The sequence below is a fragment of the Catharus ustulatus genome, chromosome Z, assembly GCF_009819885.2.
Source record: "Catharus ustulatus isolate bCatUst1 chromosome Z, bCatUst1.pri.v2, whole genome shotgun sequence".
Taxonomy (NCBI): domain Eukaryota; kingdom Metazoa; phylum Chordata; class Aves; order Passeriformes; family Turdidae; genus Catharus; species Catharus ustulatus.
Window position 1 is genome coordinate 38844949 of NC_046262.2, and position 26648 is coordinate 38871596.

At 42.1% G+C, this 26648-nt stretch overlaps 2 protein-coding genes across 5 annotated transcripts in view; one reads left to right on the forward strand and one right to left on the reverse strand.

The window, feature by feature from the left end:
- Positions 1-9191, reverse strand: part of AGTPBP1 (ATP/GTP binding carboxypeptidase 1) — an 84711-nt gene extending 75520 nt beyond the window's left edge. The window contains exon 1 of the mRNA XM_033086203.2: positions 8886-9191. The gene's annotated coding sequence lies outside the window, so the exon portion shown is untranslated. The remainder of the gene's footprint in view (positions 1-8885) is intronic.
- A 118-nt stretch (positions 9192-9309) lies between these two features.
- Positions 9310-26648, forward strand: part of NAA35 (N-alpha-acetyltransferase 35, NatC auxiliary subunit) — a 29368-nt gene continuing 12029 nt past the window's right edge. The window contains exons 1-13 of one of the 4 annotated variants that reach the window (XM_033085380.1): positions 9310-9372; positions 10777-10920; positions 14120-14153; positions 16105-16219; positions 18107-18181; positions 19333-19500; positions 20336-20402; positions 21111-21154; positions 21731-21781; positions 22506-22589; positions 24078-24192; positions 24670-24848; positions 25906-25965. In XM_033085380.1, coding sequence (XP_032941271.1) covers positions 10797-10920; positions 14120-14153; positions 16105-16219; positions 18107-18181; positions 19333-19500; positions 20336-20402; positions 21111-21154; positions 21731-21781; positions 22506-22589; positions 24078-24192; positions 24670-24848; positions 25906-25965 — 1116 coding nt within the window. In that variant the 5' untranslated portion in view covers positions 9310-9372; positions 10777-10796. Of the gene's footprint in view, positions 9373-9448; positions 9533-9780; positions 10014-10037; positions 10245-10776; positions 10921-14119; positions 14154-16104; positions 16220-18106; positions 18182-19332; positions 19501-20335; positions 20403-21110; positions 21155-21730; positions 21782-22505; positions 22590-24077; positions 24193-24669; positions 24849-25905; positions 25966-26648 lie in introns of those variants that run through there. The other 3 variants (XM_033085377.1, XM_033085379.2, XM_033085378.2) reach the window with 3 other exon arrangements.

The window sequence follows — 26648 nt, forward strand, 5'->3', positions numbered from 1 at the left end:
GGCCCCGCCGCACCCCGCCCGCGCGCAAGCGCCGCCGCCGCGGGGAGCGCGGTGCCCGGCCCGTGCGGGCCGCACGGATGGAGCAGCAGCCGCACGGGTCCTGAGAATCCCCCTGGCTGGCCGCCCCCCGCCAGCCACTCCCGCCTGAGCAGTCCACACCTCTGTGAGATGAACAAATATCTAATGGGGGGCCGGGGGAGAGCCGGAGGATGGAGGCAGGCTTTTCTCCGCGGTTCGCGAGCAGTAGGACAAAAGGCAGTGGGCACAAACTGATGCACTGAAAGCTCCACCTAAACACGAGGAAGAACTTCTTTGCTGTGCGGGTCACCAAGCACTGCCACAGACTGTCTAGAGAGGTTGTGAAGTCTCCCTCATTGGAGATACTCAAGAACTGTCTCTAGACACGATCCTGTATGGTGTGCCCTGTATGTGTAGGATGACCCTGCTTGAGCAGGGAGATTGGACCACATAACCCGCTGTCGTCCCTTCCAACCTGACCGATTCTGATTCTGCAATACCTTCGTGGGCACTTCCCCCCAGCCCAACCTTTATACACAGTTTGTTGTAGCTGGTAAGTGCCTGAACCCAAAGAATCTTATTGCCCAGGGCACTGAGGTACCACATAAGCAATTGAGACAATTCATAGTGATTCATTAGTCAAAGACTTTGTATGCCTCCTCACACGCCCCCCACTCCTTTCTCCTGAGAATTTTTGCAAAAGAAAAGTAATACTTCATACGCTTCACAAAGCATTTTATGGCAAATTAACCTTCATGTGCTTTGCACCTGGTTTTGAACCATGCATCAGTATTGCTGATAACTTCTAGAAGTGGGTAATTTAATCTTCCTCTCTGACACTTGTCAAACAGGAACAACCAGGTATTTCCTTTTTCATTAAGTTCTTCAAATGAGGAAACTACTAAGAATCTGCAGTTTACAAATCTGACATGGGTATGGGAAAAGCAGCCCTTTAATAAAAGGCTGCCAAACGGAAATCAAGTTCAAATCCCACCTACACCAAAAAAAAAAAAGGCACAACCTCTAAGAGATTGCAAAGTTATTAATACACAAAGGTAATTTCCCAATAACATTATGTATCCATAGAGTTACCCATTCTAATTCTTGTTCAGTAAAAAGCAGATTTCAGATCCTTCAAATTTATACTTTTATTCATCTTTCCTTTCAGAGTACAGATACCTGACTACAGAACTTGCAACTCCTCTCCTACACACATCATTCAATCTACTCACATAGACAAGAGCAAAGATAGCCAAGACTTTTCTACTGTTTAGGACATAGCTGTCCATTTTGTGTGACAGTCTGCAACTCTTCCATGGATGGTTTACAGTTGCTGTTAGTCCTTTAACTCAGGTTAGTGTTAGAAAGGTAAGTTCTGCTTATCATCCATGCAATGGTAGACAGATGATCTGCACAGTGAGCATCCATACCTTATGGACACAGAACAAAGCTAGTTTACTGGCAAGTCAGCAGAAATCATGCAAGTGAGGAGCAGGAACTAATTTTGTTGAGGTATGACAGATGGGCGATCCTCGTCCTCCTACCTCCTATTTATGCATAAGTGCTTGTATACATTTTAAGTCCTCATCCCACCACATTAACAAAAATGGATAGTCAGACGTTTATTTATTCAGTTATTTGCATGGTCTTTTCCCAGCAAATAATTCAACATTAATTATGCTTCCTACAACTAGAACACATGGGCTATGATCATAAAAAATACATGTATTGGGAAGGAGCTTCCTCCCTCTCTTACAAGTTTCTCCAGGTATGTAGCATGGGTGAGAAGAGCATGAGAAGAATGCAGAACTTTGCCAGTGTGTGTATTGGCAACAGGGAGGAACAGTCTCACTTGTTCCGTAACACTGGTCACATTGGGAAATGGGTAAGAGAACACTTAAAACAGAATTCAGTACAGCTACAAGTTGTCTGTGAATTCTATTAATGGAATTAATTTAAATGCATAGCTCCGTCTAAAGCAAAGCAGAAGACATGGAATAAATTCAAGTATGACTCAGGCAAATACGAAAATAGTATTGGGCAGGCTCTGGCAAGTAAAGGACAAATAAAGGAGGTGTAAATAAAAATCTCTCAAATATTTTGAAGTCAAAGTCAGTTTATTTAAGTCAGGTATGAAAATAATGTTTTAAAACAGCTCTGTATGTGTCCTGGCACATGACAAAAATAAATCAGTTAAAAATATGAAAATTTTCTACTGAAAAAAGAGTACCCAGCAGTAGCTCCAAATAATTTAAGACTGGCAAAAAGTATGAGTTCATTTACAAAAAAAATTAATTATAGTAATGGGCCTAATTAAAATACTTTTATCAGTTACTGAAATCTGTTACAGTAATTTCACGAATACAAGCCGCAGCAATTTGACAAAAATTTTGGTGGAAACCTGGAAGTGCGGCTAATAGTCGGGGGCGGCTAATATGTGAATAATTTTCTGACATTTACAACCCCAGACATGCCAGCCAGGGTGCCGAGCCAAGCACCTGTCAGTAAAAGCCGGCATTTCACAATTGTTACAGTGTTACCGTGTTGCCCTGGCTCCCTGCAGGCAGCACGGGGGGCGGGGAGAGAGGCGGGAGAGCTCTCTTCTTCCCTCCTCTGCCGCGGCCTGGGGAGGAGGGGGGGGGGGGGGGCGCCGCAATTGCCACGGCCCGGGGAGCCGACGGGGGGGGGGGGGGCGCCGCCGTTGCCGCGGCTCCGGGAGCCGATGGGAGCCCTGCGCAGCCATTGCCGCGGCCCGGGGAGGGGGGGGGAAGGGCGCGCCGCCATTGCCGCGTCTCGGGGAGCCGACGGGAGCCCCGCGCAGCCATTGCCGCGGCCCGGGGAGGAGGCGGGGTGCTTTGTCCGCGCCCGCCGCCGGCGCCACGGGCGCGGGAAAGCTCCGTCCCCGCCCGCCGCCACTGCCGTAGGAGCGGGGGAAGCTCCGTCCCTGCCTGCCACCGCGGGGCAGCACCGACCCGGGGTGACCGAGCCCAGTGGCAGCGGCGGCCGGCCCCGAGCGGCAGCACCGGGCTGGGCCACCTGGCCCCGTCAGCAGCCCCTAGCGGGCCGAGCCTGCACAGCCTTAGCTCAGCCAGTAAACCCCGCCCTCCCGCGGTTCTGTTACTAATTGCACGCGGGTCCTCGCTGCGAACGACAGAGCGGCTTATATTCGGGTGCGGCTTATCTATGGACAAAAACCGAAATATTTGCCAACACCCAGAGATGCGGCTTATACTCAGTGCGGCTTGTATTCGTGAATTTACTGTAACTTTTTTCATTCAATGTAAACAAAAAATGCAGAATATAATTGAATATAAGAATAATATAAGAATATATAATTGAATATAAGTGTTGCATTCATCTTGATTATTTCACCCAAGACCATCCTAAGCAGAAGTCCTGTTTTTACTAGCCAAACATTTGTTTATGGAAAGTTAAAGGTCACTGAATGATTGAACCTAGAATTCTTTTTTTTTTCTGGCAGGTAAACTGGTTCCAAGTTCAGGATTTATTTCTATGGAGAACAACTTTACCTTTAGAAAACCTGACTCTGGTGTGCAAATGGAGTAGCAGACCTTTGCTGATCTTATTTGCATAACAATTCTTATCAGCAGGAATATGCCCTAGCTTTATTTGTTTTCAAACACTATACTGTGTGCAGAAGTGAATTGTTTATCCACTGATTTTTTTATGAGGAGTTAATACAATGATTCATTATTCTTTTGGTTTCCCAAAAATTTTAACACTTCAAGTAGAATCTTTAACAAGCATACAAAATTACTCCAAACATTTTACATTTAATTTAACCAGAGCAAATAATAAATTTGAAAGTAAAGTGATGGCAAATTACAGAGCCATCAAGAAAAAGCTTGATGGGGAGTCAGGCATGCATCTCTGAAAACTGTAGCAACAGTAATACCGTCTTGTGGAGTAGAATGGGTTGCACCCATGGTTGTGACCCACCTAGCAGATGAGAGACAGGCTGTGGATGTTGTCTACCTGGACTTCAGTAAAGCCTTTGATACTCTCTTGCACAGCTTCTTCCTGGAGAAACGTTACTCATTACTTAGACAGGTGCAGTTTTCTGGTTAAAAACTGGATAGATGGCTGGGTTGAGGGTGTTGGTGAATGGAGTTATCTGGCTGACAGTCAGTCACTACTGCAGTTTGCTAGGGCTGACTGCTGGGACTAGTCCTATTTAATGTCTTTATCAATTATTTGGATGAGGGGATCAACTACCACCTCAATTTACAGATGACATCAAGTCAGGTGGGAGAGTTCATCTGCTGGAAGGCCCTGCAGAGGGATCTGGACAGGCTGGATTGATAAGCTGAGGCCAGTGGTACAAGGTTCAATAAGGTCAGGTGCCGAGCCCCACCCTTGGGTCACAAGAACCCCCCATTCACTGCTACAGGCTTGGGGCAGAGAGACTGGAAAGCTGCTCTGCCGAAAAAGATCTAGGGATCAACAGCAGATCCTGACCTGGGACATTGAGGATTGTGGAGTGTATCTGGAGAAGGGCAGTGGAGCCGTGATGAGGGGCCTGGAGCACAAGTCTTTTGAGGAGCAGCTGAGGGAGCTGGAGGTGTTTAGCCTGGAGAAAAAGAAGAGAAGGATGTTCAGGAGTGACCTTATCCCTCTCTCACAGCTACCTGAGAGTGTAGCAGGCAAAGGTTGGCCTCTCCCAGGAAATTAGCAACTGGAGAAGAACACATAGCCTCAAGATGCGCTAGCACAGGTTGGACATGAGAAAGAATTTTGTCACTGAGAGAGTGACTAAGCATTGGAACAGGCTAACCAGGGAGATGGTGGTGTCACCATCCCGGGAAGTCTTCAATAAACAACTAGACAAGCAACTTAGGGATATGGTTCAGTTGGCATGGTGGTGTTTAATCAAAGGTTGGACTTGTAGGTCTTTTCCAACTTTAATAATTTTATGATTTGTAGGAAATTCAGTCTTGGGAATATAAATTTTAATGGGATAATCTATGGACTTAGAGAAGGTAACAAATACATACCAATCTACACATAGTGTGGAAAGGCAAGGAGATCAGATGTGTCATAAGCTAAAACAAGAAGCTTGTAAGTGTACATAAACCATGTTCTGTTAATTTAGTATTGTTGACAAGGCAATACAAGTAACAAACTGAGTTACAGATTGACATATATGCAGAGACACAAGTTTTCAGACAAAGATAGGCTTCTCAGTCCTGCATTTTTACAGGCTACTAAAAAAGTATTTACTACTAAGTAAGCTGTACAGGATCAGACCATACAGTTAAAATAATCACAAAAAAAAAATTAAAAGATAATGGTTAGTCCCTCTGGAAGCAGGAAAGGATTATAAAGCATTAAAACAAACTGCCCAAGAAAGTGGTGGAGCCACCCTTTCTGGAAGTGTTCAAAGAAGCGTGTGCATATGGGACTTGAGGACGTGGTATACATGGTGGTGGTGGTGCTGAGTTGATGGATGGACTTGAAGGACTTTTCCAACCTTAAATTTTTTCTGATTCTATGATAAAAGCAAGGAGAATAAGAAAAAGCTCTTCAAAATAACTTAGTGGGTAACAATATACAAGCATCTCTATATCCTATCCTGTTCCCTGTAATTATCAACTGGATAGTCATTGTTTCCTATTAAAACTTAACCTCTACTAGTTAAATCTGCCTTGCCTATTGCAGTACTCCTATTACTGAACAGATCCAGTCAGTTCCAGATAATGAAGCTAACAGCTCTCCATCACTCTTAAAAACAATCACTCCTTCATTTGGAAGCCAACACTTGCCTAGATGCACACTGGAGAATTTGTTTTTTACTTGTTATCTCTAACGTACTTCACCAACATTGTCTCTCCTCTTTTTCACCTTTAAGATGATCTTCTGTGCTTTATTATGCATGTATTTCAGTGCATGAAAAAGCATTTTAGTTCAACTTCAAATCTGTGCTTCATTCAGCTACTTAAGCATCTGTAAGACTACAAATGCAATGATACATCAATATTCTTCACAGAGAATTCAGAATGTATAGATTTGGTGGATGTTTTCATCTGAGTTTCTGGGGACTGGAGGTGGGAAGGAGTGGGCACTGTTTTTCAGAGCAGGAAGAGGACAAGTTTCTAAAGTGATGCACTGTTTCACAGGTTCATACCACTTTTTTCCATATGTCTACTGACAATCACATTTAATTTATACACACAGAATATTAACATAATCCCCCTCCATGACCCAACCAAAACTAAGAGCAAATCTCATCTGTTTCAGTCTAACAAGAACCTCCACACACACAATATTAAAAAAAAAATAAAACATCTATATCTATCATTTTCAGCCTGCCTGAAGGTCACCTTTTTTCCATGTATGAAGGTATTTGCATGCTTTGAGATCTCTCACTGTCCTTTTTCTCCCCGCATCACTTCCTTCCCTTAACAAGGACATCCAAAGCAATGGTAACTTCCTGAAAATCAGCAGTACTTTAAACAAGGCAAAAGGCAAAGAATAATCCTCAGAAACAAATATGAGATACCTCCTTCTTGGGTCAAGGCTACAAAGATACCTGCAGCAGATGACCATTTCCAAAATGGACCTTTTGAGGGAGAGGACAAGTCTTTGCTATTTAGAAAATTATAAACAATTGTAATTTTGTACAAACAGGTCAATAAGTAATTCTACGCACTTCAAATTCTTTAGAGCAGACTTATCTCTTAAACAGACTTATCTCTTAAATCTGATTTTTTTATTCACGCAGAACTTGGAAGACTGGATATGCCTTTTTGCTTATGCCAGTAATGTAAATTTCTTTTACAGGATACTTTTTAAAGCCAAATAGTAGAGGACAAGTTTGTTCACTTCTCCTCTTAAGTATCCCTAAAAAATTCATAATACTTTAGTCTGAGTTTCTGTAGTGTAAAAATAGATACCCTGTATTACAAACTCATACAAAATATATCAGTACTTTAAAAATTAATGCAACATCATTATGGAAAGACAAAAATAGCAGTCAGTCAAATGACTGCACCCTAAACTGTCACATGGTTAGATGAAGTTTTCTTTAAACAAAGCAGCCTACTTAAGTCAAGTATGTGATCATATGTTCTAACTGTATTACAGGAACAAAGGTACTCCATAATTAATACTGAAGCAAGTTCCTCATAATCCTTGATCTACTCCCACTTCACCAAGACAGAAGCACAAAACGTGTTGGACATAACCAGCAAGTATTATATGAAGGTTGCTTTTCCTTCTGTCTTGCTTAACATTGAGGACTACTTTGTGGTCTAAGTACTGGACTAATGAACAAGGGATACTTTTGTAATGAACTCCAAGGCATTTTAAATACTAGTGACTTTTGTAAAGTATCCCCACAAAAAAATTGTGGCTGTAATCAAAAAATAAATTAAAAACTACTTTATTTCTCTGGATTTTCCCATGTGTATATCACACGTACCAGAAGTTAGATCCTTCACAGCATTTTGTCATGTACTTCATTGTGTCATTTCAGGTTGAAGTGCTTTGATGTTCTTAAAGCAAAGCATTTGACCTTAGAGGTTATTGCCGTGAACATGTACTGCCTTTTTTAACAGCTATGGTCACTTGACACACACATAACCAACCTGCTATTCATTTTTGATGCTTGGTATTTTTGTCAAAGGAAGTGATAATTGCTTACACTTATTTAGGATTAATCCATTGCCATGATTACTTCACAAAAGTCAGCTTATAATTGCAACCAAAAAGTCTGTGCAGAACCACAAACAGGTATTTGGTAGTGGAATATTCTGTGACAAACTTCAAATCTTTCAAGAAAAATGATTTTTGTTAAATATTGTGGTTTTAAAAAAAGAATTCCATAGTGAAATTATTATTATAGGGACTACAGCCATTCTGTCCTGAAACTAAATAAGAATTCCCCTGAAAATCAACTACAGAAGAGAGTGCTGGTCAAGCCATCACTGTCTTCTGTATTAAACTCAGCTAGGTTTAACGTATGGATGTTTTATAATCAATATCAGGTTCAATAATAATGATCTGTTCTTTCTACCATAACATTAGGATCATTACAAGGTGCCTCCTATATTGTTGTATATCACCCCTGGAACTCTGTATAAAGTACAGTGCAGCTGTGAGCCATCAGACATTTCAACAGGCATTAAACTAAAGATAACTTATTCTTTCAGAAAAGTAGGTTGCTGTCATTGATTTAACAGGAGCTTTCACTGAAATTTATCGTCTTGCTTCCCATCAAGTACAGATGCTCTGTACTTTGCATGTTGAATAGAAAGGATGACGGGTAAACTTAGTGCTTTTGTTTTAATCTCTAACTTGTTGCCCAAAACCTTGGAGACAAAATGTACTTAAAATATTCTATACCAGGTCAGTAAAGCACATTATTAGCCACTGCCTTTTACATCGGTGATCTTGTCCTGAAACTGCAAGCATTCAGTCATACTAAAACCGTTGTTCCCTAAGACATCATCTCACGTCACCCGGTTTCCTTCTCAACAGAAATAATCTGCACATCTCCGTAGACCCTGTACCGAACACAGAGTTACGTAACCTTTAGCATATAACGTTCATTAAAAAGAAGTGCAAAAGGAAAAGGAAGAAACGTCTGATAGAGGGGGAGAGAAAACAAAAAAAAAATACCAAAAAAAAACCCCAAAAAAACCTGTCTGGAGCCTGCTTTCAGTTCAGCCGTCGCTTGCTCAGCCCACGGCGCCAGCGCCGCACCTGCACCGCGGCCCGGGCGGGCAGCGCAGCACCGGCGTGCGGGCTAGGCTGGGAGCCCAGGGGCCGCGCCGGGACCCCGCCGGCAGCGACTCAGAGTCACAGAATAAGGGCGGGCTAGAAGACACGAGGTCATTTGGTCCAACCTGTCTGCTCAAGCAGAATCATCCGGGAGCATGTGGCATAGGCTCGTCTCCAGACAGCTCTTGAGTATCTCCCGTGAGGGAGACGCCACCTCTCTGGGCAATCTGTTCCAGTGCATGGTCAGCTGCACGGTAAAGAAGTTCTTCCTCGTGTTCAGGTGGAACTTCCTGTGCATCAGTTTGTGCTCATTGCCTTTTGTCCTATTGCTCAGCACCACTGAGAAAAACCTGGCTCCGTCCTGTTGACACACGCCGTTTACATATTCATACAGTGTACGTGCGGCAGCGCCCCGCCGCCCGCGGCTCCCGCATCGCCCCCCTGCCCCTCTCACTCGTGCCGTCCCACGCACGGGGACCGCCCTCATGGCGCCCGGGCCTGCACCGCGCTGGGCGGAGCCGCCGCAACCCCGCCCGCCCCGCGCTCCTCGCGGGCGCAGCGGGTGCCGAGCGCTACCGCCCCGGCCGCTCTCGCCCCGCCTCGCCGCTCACGGTAAGCGGCGGCCGCGCAGGGGAGGCCACGGACGGGGTGGGGCGGTGGAGCCTCCCGTGTGCGGCTGCGCCGGGGCCGCGGGCTGGTGGCAGCGGCAGAGGGTCTGCGCGTGTGCGGCGGCCCGGCCAGGAGCGGCGGGCGGCGGCGTGGGACGTAGCGGGTGAGGCCCGGGAAGGGTGCGAGGCGAGGGGCGCAGGCAGAGCCTGCAGGGGCACCGAGGGACGGACGGAGGAAGGGGGAGCCCGCGGCGGCGGTAGCGCTTCCCGCAGCGGGGCGGACGGCGCGCTGGCCCCTCCTCTGCGGCGGGGCGGAGGAACCGCGCGGGCAGGCGGCGGTGCCCGGCGCCCCCGGGGTAGCGCTGCACGGGGCCCGCTGAGCTACGCGGCGGCCGCGGCTCTGGCAGCGCCGGAGTTGGGGTGGCTTGTGGGAAGAGGAGAGCCTGAGGGGCCTGATTGTCCCGGGATGCAAGGGGGAATTTAATTTATTTCAGTTGATTTCCCACGTATTTCCTCATCCCAGCCTGCTGAGCCTGACAGTGCCTGCGGTCGCTTGAGACACCCGACGGGACGTGAGCCTGGCTGGGACGAGGGGACCCCCGGGCTGCTGTTCAAAAAGCCTTTTGATCCTCCCCTTTGTTTTTGGTAATTCCCGATGCCCGGGAGGTCTTCTGCCAGTGGGGCCTTTGTTTGAAGCTTCCGTGGCGGCTGTGGTTAAGCTGCTCAGAGCTTGCCGAGCTCGCAGCTGGTCTCTTGCGGGAGCTCCGTCAGCATGAGGGGAGTTCAGCATTGCTGATACCTCACAGGCAGGCGGACCGGGAAAGCGGGGAAGTCCTGAGGGGTGTTGTGCCGGGAGGTTGCGAAAGAACAAAACCGGTACGAAATAACTGGTCGGTGGAGTTTAAAACTTATATTCCAGTCTGAACTTGCTTAACTTCAGTGCTGCAAACTAAATACTGCTTTCTCCTGAAGAAATCGGAGGAAATAAGCCTTTTTTCAGTCTTACAGTACCGTCTTTTTAATTCCTGTTGCAGAGTAGTAGAATGATGTATTAGACAATAGTATAAAAGAACAAAAAGAAAATTGTGATATCTACATCTGTTGTTATGCTTCTGGCTTTATTTCTAATTTGACAGTAGACACTTTAGTATGGGTCTGTGCAGCTGGTGTTTTGGCCTCCTTAGTTTTTGAGGTTTCACAGCCCACAAGCTACTTGTAAGAAATTAAGCGTTAGCAAAGCTTTTTCTTAAGGAGTTTTTATTGATAAGGGCTTTTCTGTTGATTCTATGTAACAATAGATGTTTAAATAAAGTGCTAGTTCATTTCCTATTCTCACCTGATTCTTGAAAAAAAATATTTCCATGAAGCACTTTCTCTAATTTGTGCAAATATATGGTGTCTCTGACAGGAATTTAAAGGTGCAACATCATGGTTATGAAAGCTACAGTAGAAGATGATGATTCAGGATGGGAACTTGGTATGCCTGACAAGATGGAAAAGAGTAATACCAGCTGGATAGATATAACCCAGGATTTTGAAGAAGCTTGTAGAGGTGAGTTGTAGTCCTTTCATTCTCAGAAAACTTGGAATTCTTTGGAGGCCTAAGCATAGTTCTTTAAGCTCTTTTGGGCAGCAGTTTGACCCAGGTTCAAGCTTCAGATGGATGAGCTATGTTGATTCTATGTTAACTCTGAGGTTGGAATTATCATGAGCCACCTCACTTTGCTTCCTCTTCCAGATTACATAAATACCTCTTTAATTAAAGGTTTTTCATTTTATACATTTTCACATCTGTTTTTTTTTTTGCTTTGGAAAGATTTCTTCCTGTCTCTTCTGCCAACTGGAAATGTCATTCCTGCATGCAGAGTCAACACTCTGTGTCTTTCTTGTATATTTTTTGGATCTCCAGGGTCCAAAAATTAATTTAATTCATTAGTGCATCATTTTTCATTTTTGAAACAAACCTGAGTTTTTGAGCTCATTCAATGCATCTCAGTAATGGGGAAGCAGTTGCTTCCATTTGAACAGTGCCTCTATTACTGTTAGGTGCTACTGCTAGTTTACAGTTTTTTCATCTGATTTTATAATGACATTGGGGAAAAATAAATATAAAAGCTTACACACAGAATGTTACATAATGATAAACACAATTTCTGTGTATTATTTCTCTATATTACTCTAAATTACTTATAAATAATTATTTCTCTACATTACTTATATCTGTGTACTCAAAAAATATATATAAAGACTCCTTTAAAAGTTATGAGGAAAAGCAAGCCTTTCAGTAGTCTCCCCTGGAAAAGACTGAAAAAAGGAGCAGGGGAAACAGCTGTATTCAGGCTTTTCAGATGAAACAGGCTATTCAGATGCTTCTGTTTCACAGAATGATTTGTGTTGGCAGGGACCTTAAAGGCCATCTCATTCCAAGTCCCCTGACATGGACAGGGACACCTGTGTTGCTCAAAGCTCCATCCAGCCTGGCCTTGAACAGTGCCAAGGATGGGGGATCCACAGCTTCTCTGGGCAACCTGTTCCAGTGACTCACCACTCTCACAGTTAAGAATTTTTTCCCCGATACCTAATCTAAATATCTCTTTTAGTTTAAGAGCGTTTCCCTTTGTCCTATCAGTACATGCCCTTGTAAAAAGTCCCTCTCCAGCTCTTTTCTAGCCTTCCTTTGTGAACTGGAAGGATGCTAGATGGTTTTCATAGCCCCTTTTCTTCTCCAGGCTGAATAGCACCAATGCTCTCAGTCTGTCTTTTTAGAAAAGGTGCTTTAGCCTTCCATTCAATTTTGTTAGCCTCTTCTGAACTTGCATTGACAAACTGGTGTCCTTCCTTTGCTGGGGACCCCAGAGATGGATCCAGGTAGGGTCTCACCAGAGCAGAGGGGCGGAATCCCCTCCCTTAACCAGCTGCCCATGCTGCTTCAGATGCAGCCCAGGATATCAGTTTTTTGGGCTGAGAGTGCACTGTGTGCTTAGTAATTCTAAAACTTCTTTAGCTACTAGAAAAATAGAGGGATGAGGGCATGCTGTGAACCACTGGGGTTTTTTTAGTTTTTCAGCCTTGAAAGTGCTTTGTAAATAAAAGCAGTAGTGTCATGGGTTCATCTGGGCCACAGGCCAGGCACCCTCCAAGGCTGCTCACTCCCCTCCCTCTGCAACTGGACAGAGAAGAGAAATTTTAATGAAGGTTCAGGGTTTGAGATAAGGACTGGGAGAGATCACTCAGCAAATACTGCCATGGGAAAATCAGGCTCAACTTAGAGATATGAAGTGAATTTATTATTGACAAAATCAGAGCAGGATAATGAGAAGTAAAATAACCCCTTAAAAACAGCTTCCTGACACCCCTCCCTCCTTCCAGCTCTGCCTCCTACCCCAGCAGTGCAGGGAGACAGGGAATGGGGGTTATGGTCAGTTCATCACCCGAGGCTTCTCCTGCTGCTTAGGGGGAGGAAGTGTTTCCCTGCTGCACCATGGGGTTCCTGCCCATGAGCTTCTCTGATGTGAGTCATCTCACGAGTAACAGCTCTTCAGTGACCTGCTGCAATGTGAGTCCATGCCACAGGCAGCAGTCCCCACAAAACTACTGCAGCCTGGGTCATTCTTCTGGACGGTGCAGCCCTCCAAGGACAGGCTGCTCCAGCATGAGAGCAGAGCTCCTCTCTACACAGGTCTCCCATAGGTTCACAACCCTTCTTCAGGCATCCACCTGCTGTGATGTAGGTCTCCTGCAGGTGGATCTTTGCATCACCATGGACCTCCATGGACTGCAGGGGCACAACTACTTCACCATGGTCTGTACCATGGGCTGCAGAGGAATCGCGTCTCTGGCAGCTGGAACATCTCCTTCCCTGTAGGAGAACAGATTATTGGGACATAGGGGATGGGGCTACGGCCAATCCCCATCCCTAATGGGGTGCAATTTTATAAGACAAATGAACAGCATTAAATGAGAATGATGATATGTATTGACCAAAAGAGTAAAAGGGCACACTAATGTTATGCATATGAGAGAAAGGGTATGAAGAGCTAAGAGCAGAGAATTGGTGTTGTAGGAGCTAGCAGGTTGTGCTGTGAGAAGGAGGAGTCTGTAATTGTGCGGTAGTGCTGATGTTTGCTACCAATTGCTGCCATCATTGGTGTCAGCCTTTTGAGCCCACCATCAATAGGGGAAAAATTTTAGATAACAAGGGGCTGATGCTGGTGTCAGCCGTGTGACCACTGTCACATTGGTGCCCCATTTTAAGGGTGAGTGATGACAAATGGTGTCCTATGTGAGGAGCAGGTGACAACACCTCCCCCTCCTTCTGCACTGAGCTTGATGTCTGCAGGGCTCTTCTTCTTCCATGTTCTCATTTGGCTCTTCTCCATCTGCAGTTAAAACTGTGCAAATTTTTTTTTGGTTGCTTTTCTTTCTTTCTTTCTTCTTAAGTCTGTTACCACAGAAATATTATTTCTAATTGACCAAGCCGCACATCCATCTCTGGAGCCACCAGGGATTGCCTCTGCTGGACATGGCAGAAGCTTCTGGCAGCTTCTCACAAAAGCCATCCCTGTAGCCACTCCCCCGCACAAGTGACCAAACCCAGGCCATGCAAACCCAATGCAGGCAGAAATGCCTGATCTGCTTCCTGCAGCTTGTTCTGTCTTGGCATGAGGCTGTTTGGTGCATAATAAGACTCCCTGGAAAAGTTGTGCTAGTAGGATGATTGTAATGGCTTGTTTTGTCCTGTTCCTTTGTAGAACTGAAGTTAGGAGAACTGCTTCATGACAAGCTGTAAGTATGTGTGTGGGGTTCTGGTGTTTAGATAAGATTACTGCAAACATGCTTTTCAAACATGCAAACCAAGCTTTTTTTTTTCAAATAAAAGTATTTGAAGTATGTACAATACCATACATTCTTAGCAGTGTGTATATGCTGCACTTGTATGAACGCTGAACATACAACGTTACATTTTTCAATGTGATTGAAATTGTGTTTCAGAAGTTCATGGCACTTTTTATGATCTGTGGTGATTACGTTACTGCACTATTTTATGGGACATGCTTTTATAAAAAGAAGCCAGAAAGACTTTAAACTTGTTTGTCTCAAATGTCATTGTCAAGTATTTGATAAACAATCCAATGCAACTTAATGTAACTTAATGCAACTTAAATAACGTGCTAGAGCAGAAAATGAGAACTCTACACATTGAAAGTCTATTTCAAAGAGGCATGTGGTAAAGGCTTGCTGAATTTATTAAAGAATTACAGATTTAAATAATTCCAATATTTTAAAGATTAAATTATTTTTCCTAGTGAAGGTGTTCACTTGAATAAAGAAAAAAGTTATATTTGAAACTAATAGTTCAGAAAACAGAAGCCCACTATTAAATGAAAACCTGCTTAAAAGTGTGTGCAAGGATGTCACCAGCTAGGTAGTTTGTTGAATCAAAGCACATTTTCAGGTGTAGTTTTATACATAAGGGCATTTCAGAGCAAATACAGCAAATGCTCTTTTCAGAATTTAAATGAGCCACGTGCAATAAACTTTTTGTATTATAGAGACTTTTGCAGGAGTTCTAGTGAATGTCATGATAAAGTGAAGCACTGTATGTCTTCATATGTAGGCAAGTCTTCTTTTAGTGTGGCTCTTCTGCAAGCTTTTGTGCCCTGACTACAAGTGATATATTGTCACTTGCTGAGGGGGATTTTTTTGTATCAGTTCTATTAACATGCCCAGTTTAAACAAAGCTGGTAAATTCCATATATATTAGTCTATGTCATGTATATTGTCATTAGTGTGAGGGGGGTGAGTACAGTAATTTCACGATTACAAGCCGCACTGATTATAAGCCGTACTTCCGAGAGTCAGCAACGTTTCATTTTTCCTCCATAAATAAGCCGCACCGGATTGTAAGCCACACTTTCGTTCGCAGCAAGGATCTGCGTGCAACTTTCACAGAGTTGCCATTTAGTAACAGAATCGCGGGATCCCAGAGTTTACTTGCTTGGCTTGGGGCTGTGCAGGCTCGGATCGGCCCGGCTTTTCCCCTGCCTGGGCCGGGCAAGCTCAGATCAGCCCCGCTTTTCCCCTGCAGGGGCCAGGCAAGCTCGGCTCGACCCCGCTTTTCCCCTGCCGGGGCTGTGCAGGCTCGGATGGGCCCTGCTTTTCCCCTGCCGGGGCCAGGCGAGCTCGGATCGGCTTGGGGCCGTGCGGGCTCGCACTTCTGGGTTAGCAAATTTCTGAACCTCATCAATATATTAGCCACACCTGATTATAAGCCACTCTTTGGGTTTGGACCAAAATTTTAGTCAAAATGGTGCGGTTTATAATTGTGAAATTACTGTATTTTCTTTTGTGTGTGGTGTAATGAAGAAAAGCTTGTTCAGTTAATATGACTTGATGTTATATGATGTTCAAGAAGATGCTAGGAAGCTTATAGAGACAAGTGTGCAAAGATATAGTAGTAGTGGGATATTTTACTCAGGAGTGTTCTTCATCCTTAGAGAAAAGCTAATAATTTTTTTTTTTACTTTTAGCTACCTCTTTTCCTACTAACTTGTTGAGAGATCCTTAACTTCCTGAAAACCATGATCTCTGAGGATCAGTACTAATGTTCACGTACCTTGTTGTATATGGTCAGAATACAGTGTACTTGGTTTATCTTCCTATGTTTTTTTTTTTTAATTAGTGTATTTTGTATAAAATAATTACATTCAGCATATTTTTAAATTTGTGTTCTTAGTTTTGGTCTTTTTGAAGCCATGTCTGCCATTGAAATGATGGATCCCAAGATGGATGCTGGTATGATTGGAAACCAAGTTAACAGAAAAGTTCTTAACTTTGAGCAAGCTATTAAGGTTTGTGAGATTTTCATGGGTTTGCCTACACTGTCTGTAGAAATACGCAGTTTTTCAAATTACAGTTAAACACAATACAGCATAATTAATGTTCTTAATCTGCTCTTGAGATTTGTTGGGTTTTTTTTCCTTTTGGATAATTAAGTAAAAAGTAGCTTGTGATGTTTACCTTTCTTGTTACCTGAATTATCACAGTGATAACTCTTCCAGTGAAACCTGCTGTGGAATTGTTGGGTATTGACACCTCAAGTAAATATATTTCTAACATTGTTTTGCCGGTCACTCTGTGCTTCCCCAAAATGTGCTTTTTATTAAGAGGTATTGATTAGCTTCTATTTAACCTGAATGGAAACCAGCTTCCTTCTGGAAATCGACACTTTTATCATTCCTTGAGTTTATGAGCATTGAATAGAAGCTGGATAATTTACCACATTGATAGTAATAATTAACTTTTGATTTATGATCAAGGTAAATTGGAGGACAGAGGTTGAAAGACTTGCTGTTATTTTGTAAAAAGTAATGCACTCAGAGGGAAAAGTGGGGGTTTTTTTTACGGTGAAAATTTGGGATGGAGTCAGAGAACGCTGTAAAACACTGGATAAGTCATGTAGAATGTATGCAGGACTGCATATATTGGCCAATTAAATGATCAAAGTTGCAGCCTTTTTGGTGTTGACCTTTAAGGCAGTAAAACACTACAACTACTTCCAGTTTAAAAACCAGTCTTCAAAGAATTGGTCGTGCATATTATTCCTTGTTCAACCTTTATTATGGTTATACTGTTTTGTGATTTCAGTGTTAGCAGTTAACTGGCTTTAAACTTTTCTTGCCTAGTAATAAATAAGAATTGTAATAAATAAATAAATAAGAATCATTCTCTTTGATTAGTTTTATGTTTGGTCAGTGTTAACTGATGGGAATGCTATTGTTAAGAATTTGAGACATGTTGTGAAGCTGGTCAGTAAAGCTAGTGGTATACAATTACTCTGAAATATTAAACAAATTTTAATTTCCTTTTTGGCTTTGGTAAAAATACAGTAATTTCACAATTACAAGCTGCACGGACTATAAGCCGCATCTCCGGGTGTTGGCAACATTTCATTCTTTGCCCATAAATAAGCCACACCTGATTATAAGCCGCTCTGTCGTTCGCAGCAAGGACCCGCGTGCAACGAAATTACCAAATAGTAACAGAATCGCGGGGTTTACTGGCTCGGCTCAGGCTGTGCAGGCTTGGCCCACTTGGGGCTGCCGACGGGGCCAGGTGGCCCAGCTTGACTGGGTCGCTCGGTGGGGCAGCTCGGCTCACTCACCCCGGCCCGGTGCTGCCCCACGGTGGCAGGCAGGGACGGAGCCCGCGAGCACCCACGGCGGCGGTGGCAGGTGGGGGCGGAGCCTGCCTGCTCCTGCGGTGGCAGGCGGGGGTGGGAGCCCCCCACTTTCCCCACAGGCCGCGGGGATGGCAGCACAGAGCCCCTGCCTCCCTCCCCTCCCCTGCGCTGCCGACACGGAGCCCCCCACCTCTCCCCCAGGCTGCGCTGCCCAAAGGAGGGAGCTCCCCACCTCCATCGCCTCTCTGCGCTGCCGGCGCTGAGCCGGCCCCACGCACTGTGCAACAGAGTAACAAATTTGTAATAATCGCGAAATGCCGGGTTTTACTGGCAGGTGCTCGGCTTGGCACCCTGGCTGGCACTTCCGGGGTTGGAAATTTCAGAAAATTTTTCACATATTAGCCACTCCTGAGTGTAAGCCACATTTCTGGGGTGGGAGCAAAATTTTAGTCAAAATGGTGCGGCTTGTAATAGTGAAATTACTATAAGTTGTATTTTGCCTGTATGCTTCCATAGTATTTAAGGTTTGGGTTTTTTTGTTTGTTTGTTTTCTAAGGATGGCACCATTAAAATAAAGGATCTCACTTCACCTGAGCTGGTAGGAATAATGGACACATGTTTTTGCTGTTTGGTAAGCATTTTTCTGTTCTTTAAGTTAGATGGTTTTGCTTTCAAAGTCTTTTAATCCATCTTAAAAAAAAACAAAACAAAACAAAAAAAAACCCCAGAAGAACTCAAAAAAAAGATTGCCCAAGCAGAAAATACATACATATATTTTAATTTCCATTGAGTTATTTCATTGTGTATTATGAAAGGCTTAATTTTGATTTTTAATTCTTTTACTATAGGAAATATGGAAGATAGCTGGTAGCCCCTTGAAACCTTTAAAAGGTTTTATAGTTTCTGGTTTTAGACATGTATGTTATCTGTTTGCCTGCTGTGTATTGATGTTTGACTGTTGGAAGCTGAGTGTGCAGCAGCTGGTAGCACTCTGTTGCTCCTTTCTGTACAGCCAGAATTGACTGAGCTTACAGAAGCATACAGAAGAAAGAAAATAAATCCATAAATCCATTTATAGAAGAAATAAGTTGAATATCAGTTACTTTTTAATTGTAATTTTTTTCTGTGCTTTAATTTCCTCAGTAAATTATACTCATTATTTTCAGTTACACTTTAAAATTACATCAATAATATTATTTTTTGAAACATTTCCAATCAATTTAGTCAGACATGTAAAGATCATAGTATATCTGATACAGTGTAACATCGTTTGTTTTCTACCCTGGTCCCCAAAAGGGACAGTGATGATAGTAAAAATATGGTTCTACTTTATTTTTTGCTATTTCAAGATCGAAATTTAAGTTACTGAATATTTCCCCTGTAGGTAAAGAAATAAGAAAGTTGTAGAGAGAGGAAATTGTGAAAAGAAGCTCTATGTTGTAAAAGAGAGAGAACATGAAGAACATTAGTGACTTGTCTCATAGTTATTTGCATTTTCCATTCACCATTTATACAAAGAAAGTTTATAAATGAGAAGGTCTCTTAACATAATGTCATGTCTAAATCGCAGGGGTTAGACCTGAACTGTATAGAAGTGGTTTATCCAACACCAGATTTCTAGGCTTGAAACACCTTCACTTGACCTTTTTTGTATTTGGAAGGGTGCCTTGATGAGGAGTTTTTTAATGAGTCTTTGAAGTGCAGTAAAATGGAAAAAGAAGGGATCTATAAAAATGAGGGCTTGGCTATCATGAGTAAAATATTTAATTTCTCTTTCTCCAGATAACATGGTTAGAAGGACATTCCTTGGCACAGACAGTATTCACTTGCCTTTATATTCATAATCCAGACTTCATAGAAGATCCTGCTATGAAGGCTTTTGCTCTTGGAATCCTAAAAATCTGCGATATTGCCAGAGAAAAGGTTAACAAAGCAGCTGTTTTTGAGGAGGTATGTGTTTCCTGTCTCTTGTGGGGTTAAATATGCCACATTATACCATAATGCAAGTAGAACAATGTATTAGTGTCATTTGTTAGTGTTTCATTTGAGGATACTGTAGGAATAGCAATCCTAAAAGTATTAGACAGGATGTCTTTAAAATGCAGTTTTCTGCAGTGAAGGCATTCCTTAAATACTGGAGCCCCATAAATGTTTTACTCAAGAAGCAGTGCAAGTCTTGTAGTTAACCATTTGAAATCTGTTTCCATTGTGGTTCTCTTGCAGTTTAATTTTTTTATTTTTCTGTGTTAGATAGTCACGATTGTCTTTTGTCTAAAGTGTCCATCTGGCAATGGGATCAGAGACCTGTTTTCTGTGCTCAGAGCAATCTCTGTTTCCTCTGAACTAGGACAAGTCACTCTTGCTGACTATATCTAAAATGGATCAAATGCGACTTTGCATCTATAGCTCTTGTAACATTTAGGTAGGGTGTCACTTGATGAAAATATGAAGGGCATATTGGTATTAAGAATTTATGCAGAAAATTATTACCTCAAGCTGGATTTGGGTGGGAAAGTCATTCAGTGTATTCATTCTGGGTGTATTCAGCTGTGTAGAATAAATCTGGACTTTCATACTTGATGGAATTAAACAAAAGCACACCCATGCAGAGCCTCAACCACTCTTTCAAAAGAGAAAAAATAGCAAAAACACCCAAAACCTAATAAGAAAACAACTCCCAAAAAAAACCTAAACCAAAAAGAAAACCTCAAACCCCAATCTGAAAATGTAACTACAGCTTTTATATTTCACTACGTATTGCTTCTTTGATTTTTGTGGTTTTTAGGAAGATTTTCAGTCGATGACTTACGGATTTAAAATGGCCAATAGTGTGACAGATCTTAGAGTTACAGGTACAGTTTGTGCTTTCTTTGTATCTGTCCAGCAGCCTCTTTTTTCTTTTGAGCATGTGATTACTTTCAGAGACATCTGATTAAATGCTGGGAGTCTCAGCTGTTAAGTTTTTTATTTGTCTTGTGGAAATAGCTGACTTGGTAAAAAGATCAAATTATTTTTGCTTGAAAAAAAGGTTCAGCTGTCTTGTTAAGTGCCTGAGAAACAGAAGAAGTGCTTTTAGATATGCCAACAAAGTGACTAGGCATGAACTCATTATGGTATAGATACAGACCACTGGAAAGTGCATTGCTTGAGTTCTGCTTTTTTTCCTCACAATTTGCTGTCCTCTAAACATACTTTAGAAAGAAAAGCAATCTAGTAGTTCTACAGCTATGAATGCATATGTTATTAGGTACATACGTAAGTTCATATGTTAATCTTTCAATGCACAATTCTTTTATGTGTATTTGAGCTTTCCATTGATTTACATTTGAAAAATTTGAGCACTCTTCAGCTTTGCCTCAGTTGGTCCATATTCTGGTTTTTGATTGTTCCAAGACATCCCCACCATTACTCACAAGATTGTTTTTTGTCTAGTCTTTGGCTAATGAATATGTAAAGCACTTTTAAGTTTGATTTTCCCCTCAAAATTTCTTTTCCCCTGAGTGGTGTAGGTGTGTCTAGGAATGCTTCTCAGCTTTTAATTGTGCTGTGATTTTTTCCAGGTATGCTGAAAGATGTAGAGGACGACATGCAAAGACGAGTGAAGGTATTGTTTTCATGTTTGTCTTGTCCATTATGTTTCAGGTGTACTTAACATAGGTTTGGGGAAGGGAGGTGGATTATGAGGAACGAAGGAGGTTTGCGTCATTATGGTGGGGTTTTTGAAGAACTGCCATAATGGTTTCTGTAACATGTTTTTAGTTTGCCTTCTAGCTAAATCTTCAGACTTTATTTGTAAACTCTTTAGTAGTTGCTTCACTAGTAGTAGTAGCTGGAATCATGATGTAGAAAGTAACACTGGGCTGGGACACAGAAGGTATTTAACTTTTGGGTTTTATGCAGAGATACCATGTAATGTTAAAGAAGTTCATTTTCCTTTACCATAGCTTTTACATTTACACAATGTAAAGTGTTCATACACTGTCCTTGCTTATTTGCAGAATTTATTTAGATCTTATTACTATAGCACAGTTGTTCAAGTACCTGGATTATATATTAAGAAATTTTTAGTTTGAAAACTGATTTTTTTTTTTGGTTATTTAACAGGTGTATATTTTAGAGAACACAAAGTGATTTTATCAGTAGCTTCCCTTTCCAATTTTTAGTTTTCTTTACCTTACAGAGCACTCGAAGTCGACAAGGAGAAGAGAGAGATCCAGAAGTTGAACTTGAAGTAATGAATTGTTTGCTTTTTTTCTGGATTTCATGGATGTAAATGGGACGTTTAAATGTGATATAATCACACCCATGCATATAAGAAGCAGCCAGAAAGTGTTACATCCAGGAGCACAGGGGAAGAGCTGGCAAACAGGGCATGCCAAGGCATTTTGTGCAGCAGTTAGTGCAGGGAGGGCAGGAGTCCTTGGGAGTTGCAGGCACCACAATACAAGAAAGCTGTTAAGGTATTAGAGAGTGTCCAAAGAAGGGCCATGAAGATGATGAAGGGCCTTGAGGGAAAGCTGTATGAGGAGCAGGTGAGGGCACATGGTCTGTTCAGCCTGGAGGAAACTGAGGACAGACCTCACTGCAATTACAACTTCTTCATGAGGGGCAGGCACTGATCTCTCATCTGTGGTGATCAGTGACAAGACCTCAGGGAGTAGCCTGAAGTTGTGTCAGGGAAGGTTTAAGTTGGATATTAGAAGAAGAGTTTTTACCCTGGGAGTGGTTGGGCACTGAACAGGCTCCCCAGGGTGGTGGTCACAACACCCAAACTCTTGAGTCCAGGAAAATCTGGACAACACTCAAGCACATGGTGTGACACTTGGGGTGGTCCTGTGTGCAGGGCTGGGAGTTGGGCTGGATGATCTTTCTGGGACCCTTCCAACCCAGGATTTTCTATGATTCTATGATCCAATACCTATTGCTTAGTAATTAGTAGTATACTTTTATTACAGCATCAACAATGTTTAGCTGTCTTCAGCAGAGTCAAGTTTACCCGCGTCCTACTGACTGTCCTAATAGCATTTACAAAAAAAGAGGTACGTTCATTTCGCATTTTGTTTGCATTGGAATCCTGTGAAATACAGTAATTTTACGATTATAAGCTGCACCATTTTGACTAAAATTTTGCTCCCACCCCAGAAATGCGGCTTACGCTCAAGAGCGGCTAATATGTGAAAAACTTTCTGAAATTTTCAACCCCGGAAGTGCCAGCCAGGGTGCCGAGCCGAGCACCTGCCAGTAAAACCCAGCATTTCGCGATTGTTACAAATTGGTTACTCTGTTGTGCGGTGGGTGCAGCGGGCTCCATGCTGGCAGTGTTGGGGGCGGGGGGGAGGCGGGGAGCTCCGTGCTGCCATCCGTGGCCCGGGGGGGAAGCGGCGGGGCTCCCACCCCCGCCTACCGCCACGGGAGCAGGAGGGCTCCTTCCCCTCCACCCGCCGCCGCCACAGGCACCGGCGGGCTCTGTCCCTGCCTGCCACCGCCGGGCAGCGCCGGGCTGGAGCAAGCGAGCCCAGCGCAGTGGCGGCCGGCCCCAAGCGGCCCTGCCGAGCTGGGCCACCCGGCCCTGTCGGCAGCCCCGTGCCTGCACAGCCCGAGCCGAGCCAGTCAACCCCGCGATCCCGCGATTCTGTTACTACTTGGCAACTTTGTTGCACGTGGGTCCTCGCCGCGAACGACAGAGCGGCTTATAATCAGGTGCGGCTTATTTATGGACAAAGAACGAAATGTTGCCAACACCCGGAGATGCGGCTTATAGTCAGTACGGCTTGTAATCATGAAATTACTGTACCTATTTTTCATTCTTTAAGATCAGGCAATTACTGTGTAGATTCAGGAGATTTGAATTGATATGGATGGAGGGAAGGTGTTGAATAAAGCCTTACAGTGGCAAATACTCAGTTTTTGTTCAAAGTGCGAAACACAGGGAAAGCTAGTAGCTGACATTGTTACGGCCTTGCAGAAAAACACAATATTCATTACAAAACATTTAAAAATATTTATGTTCACTCACATGAGCAAAACTTCTTGTTTGAGTTCAAGTCCCCTCCTGCGAAATTAACTGATATTGGGCAGTGTGTTAGCTTTTCCTTCCATATGATACTGAATTTATATCTAGACACTTTTGGTCTGAGAAGAGGAATTTAATAGCATTCCATACAATTTGCCTGTTTTTTGAAAATAAGATTTCCTAATTGCTGAGAGGGGAACGAACTTCATGTTTTAAGGCAAAGGTATAAAACTACATGTTCCCCCAAGCAGACTCTCACGTATTGTATACCAGACTTTCAGTTGTAATTATCATAAAACCTTACACAGCAAAATATACAGCATTGAATTTACCTACTGATACATAAAATACAAAGAATGCTGCCATACAAAAATGTTGGGTTGTTTGAGTTTTTTTCAGAACTGGTTGTGTAAGAATATCAGAATCTTAATGCCCCTTTTTTTTAAAACTAACATTAATTAGATAGTCAAAATGTGTTGGTTTGTAATGTTAACAATTGTTCCCTGCCTTTCAGACAAGTGCAGTTGCAGAAGCACAGAAACTTATGACTCAGGCAGCTGACTTGCTCTCTGCCATACACAATTCACTGCATCATGGTATGCAGGCACAGAATGATACCACTAAAGGAGGTATGTATCAAATTACACCATTTTTGCCTTTCCTGGATATGATTCCTTCATAAATGTACATATTTTTATGTGTTTAAAAAAAAATTGAAATCACTATTTACTTTGAAATAAAATATCTGTTATGCAAGTCGTTACAGATTTGCATTGTTCAATTTTTATTTTAATTTTATTTTACCAGGTGGTGGTTCTCCTGAAAGCAATACTGTCGTTTCAAAGTCAGAGAGAATGTGAACTTTTAAGTACACTGCACTTAGAATCAGTGTATATGCCATTTTAAAATAGGAAAGAGTACTTCACTGTTTGTACAAGTGTGTTTTGAGGTTTTTTAAGGACTCGTCATTGTCTTAGTTGGATTTGTTGGAGTCTCAGGAAGTTAACTATCACTTAAAGAATTCATTTTGGCTAACTGCATGATTTGTATATTGAAAACACAACTTATATGCAGCTTTTCTCTGTCTCTCTCGCCTCTTTCTTTAGATCATCCTATTATGATGGGGTTTGAGCCACTCGTTAATCAGAGACTGCTGCCACCAACTTTCCCCCGCTATGCAAAAATTATTAAAAGGGAAGAAATGGTCAATTATTTTTCCAAACTAATAGACCGAATAAAAACTGTATGTGAAGTAGTCAACTTAACTAATTTGCACTGTATACTGGTAAGCATGAGTATTTCTTATTCATTGCCAGAAATCTGAAAATGTGACAAAAAATAATTCTATATATGCATGCTCTTGCGCACTGGAGAGCAAACTGCATACTGATTATTTGGTGTTTTTTCACTGGTAGGTACAATTTAAAGTTTATTATCCTTCCTGATAGTTACTACTTTTCTTCTTTTGACAAAGACCTTATCTCCTCTCAAACCTCTCACTTTTCCTGTAATTCATTAAATTATTATGCATCTTAGTGGCAAAGCCAAGCAAGTTTCTGTGGTTGAAGAGCTATGTCTACAGCATCAGAACATAAGTCTTTGCTATATGCCCGATTTTTTTTCAAATTCATTAAGCAGTATTTGGCATATGTGCCTATAACACAAGACAGCACTAGGTGTTTAAGCATGCAGTTCCCTAAATAGGTATAAAGTTAAGCACCTGCTTATATTCTTTCCTGAATAACTGATGTTACTCTTAGTTACTGCCTACATTTATTAGAAGACACTTAAATGCTTGAAATATTTTTTGGTATCCATTCATTCACTGACTGATAAAAGAGATACGGTTACATCAAACTTTTTGTCTTCCTATTTCCTGTTAATTAATGAAAGGAATGTTTGCATGAAGCGTCTGGTACCAGTTAAACCTTACGTGGGTTTCAGTCATTTTATTAAAATCAGTTCTCAGTTTTATTCAATACCTGGTGTAGCTACATGATGATCTTAACAGTCTCATAGTATATTTTTTCTGCACTATCATCTTTCTGGTTGTTCATTTGAAAATTCAGAAACCTTTTTGTTAAGTAATGAGTAATTGCAGAAAATCTTCATAGTATATTCTGTTCCATTCAAGCTATGCATGGTCTATTTCTTACAAGTTGTGTAAGCTATGCTGTTTGTGTGTGCTTTTAAACAAAATACGGGTGCATTTATGCAGTTGTATATATTTGTTTAGGAAAGGTAAAAGTGTGTGTATGTAAAAATTATTTGGTATATATTTATAAATATATAAATTGGTATATTAACCTGATATATTTTTTCTTTTCCTTCATATGCATTAGGACTTTTTCTGTGAGTTTAGTGAGCAATCACCCTGTGTTCTTTCAAGATCCCTGTTACAGGCAAGTCCTAATTATGTCTATTAATAAAATACTTCTGTATTCATTATAAAGTCCTGTTATTGTTTTAAGTATTTCAGTTAATTGCATATAAGTTAATAATGTTTAAGTGGTAAAAAGGGTTCTCATGAAACTTAAGTATTATGGAAGAAATGCTTTGCTATGAGGATGATGAGGCATTGCAACAGGTTGCCCAGAAAAGTTGTGAATGCTCCACCAAGTGTTCAAGGCCAGGAAGGTGTCCCTCCCCATAGCAAGGGGTTTGGAATGAGATGATCTTTTAAGATCTGTTCTACTGGAAACTATTCTGTGATTCTACATATGAAGGCTTATGTTCTGATCTAATTTTTTAAGTAATTTTTAAATCATTTTAATACATGATAATTAAAACAGAAGGCATTTAATTATTTTTTTTCTCCACTATAAAGCTGTGCCTGTACACACATTTTTATACTGCTCTCCATGTGCTGTGCCATTTTGGGGCTGGTATTTGTATTCATCTCCCTGTTTGGCCAGAACTTCATGTATAGACTGCTTCTATTGCTACAACAGTAAAACTGATGGTTGGTGCAGAACAGGTTATCTCTTCTCACTGCTTCTCTTACCTTGAAAGTGCATTATACATTCATTAATTCTTAATGAATAATTCCTTCTAGGAGTTTTTGATTTTAATAGGGTGCCCCTAG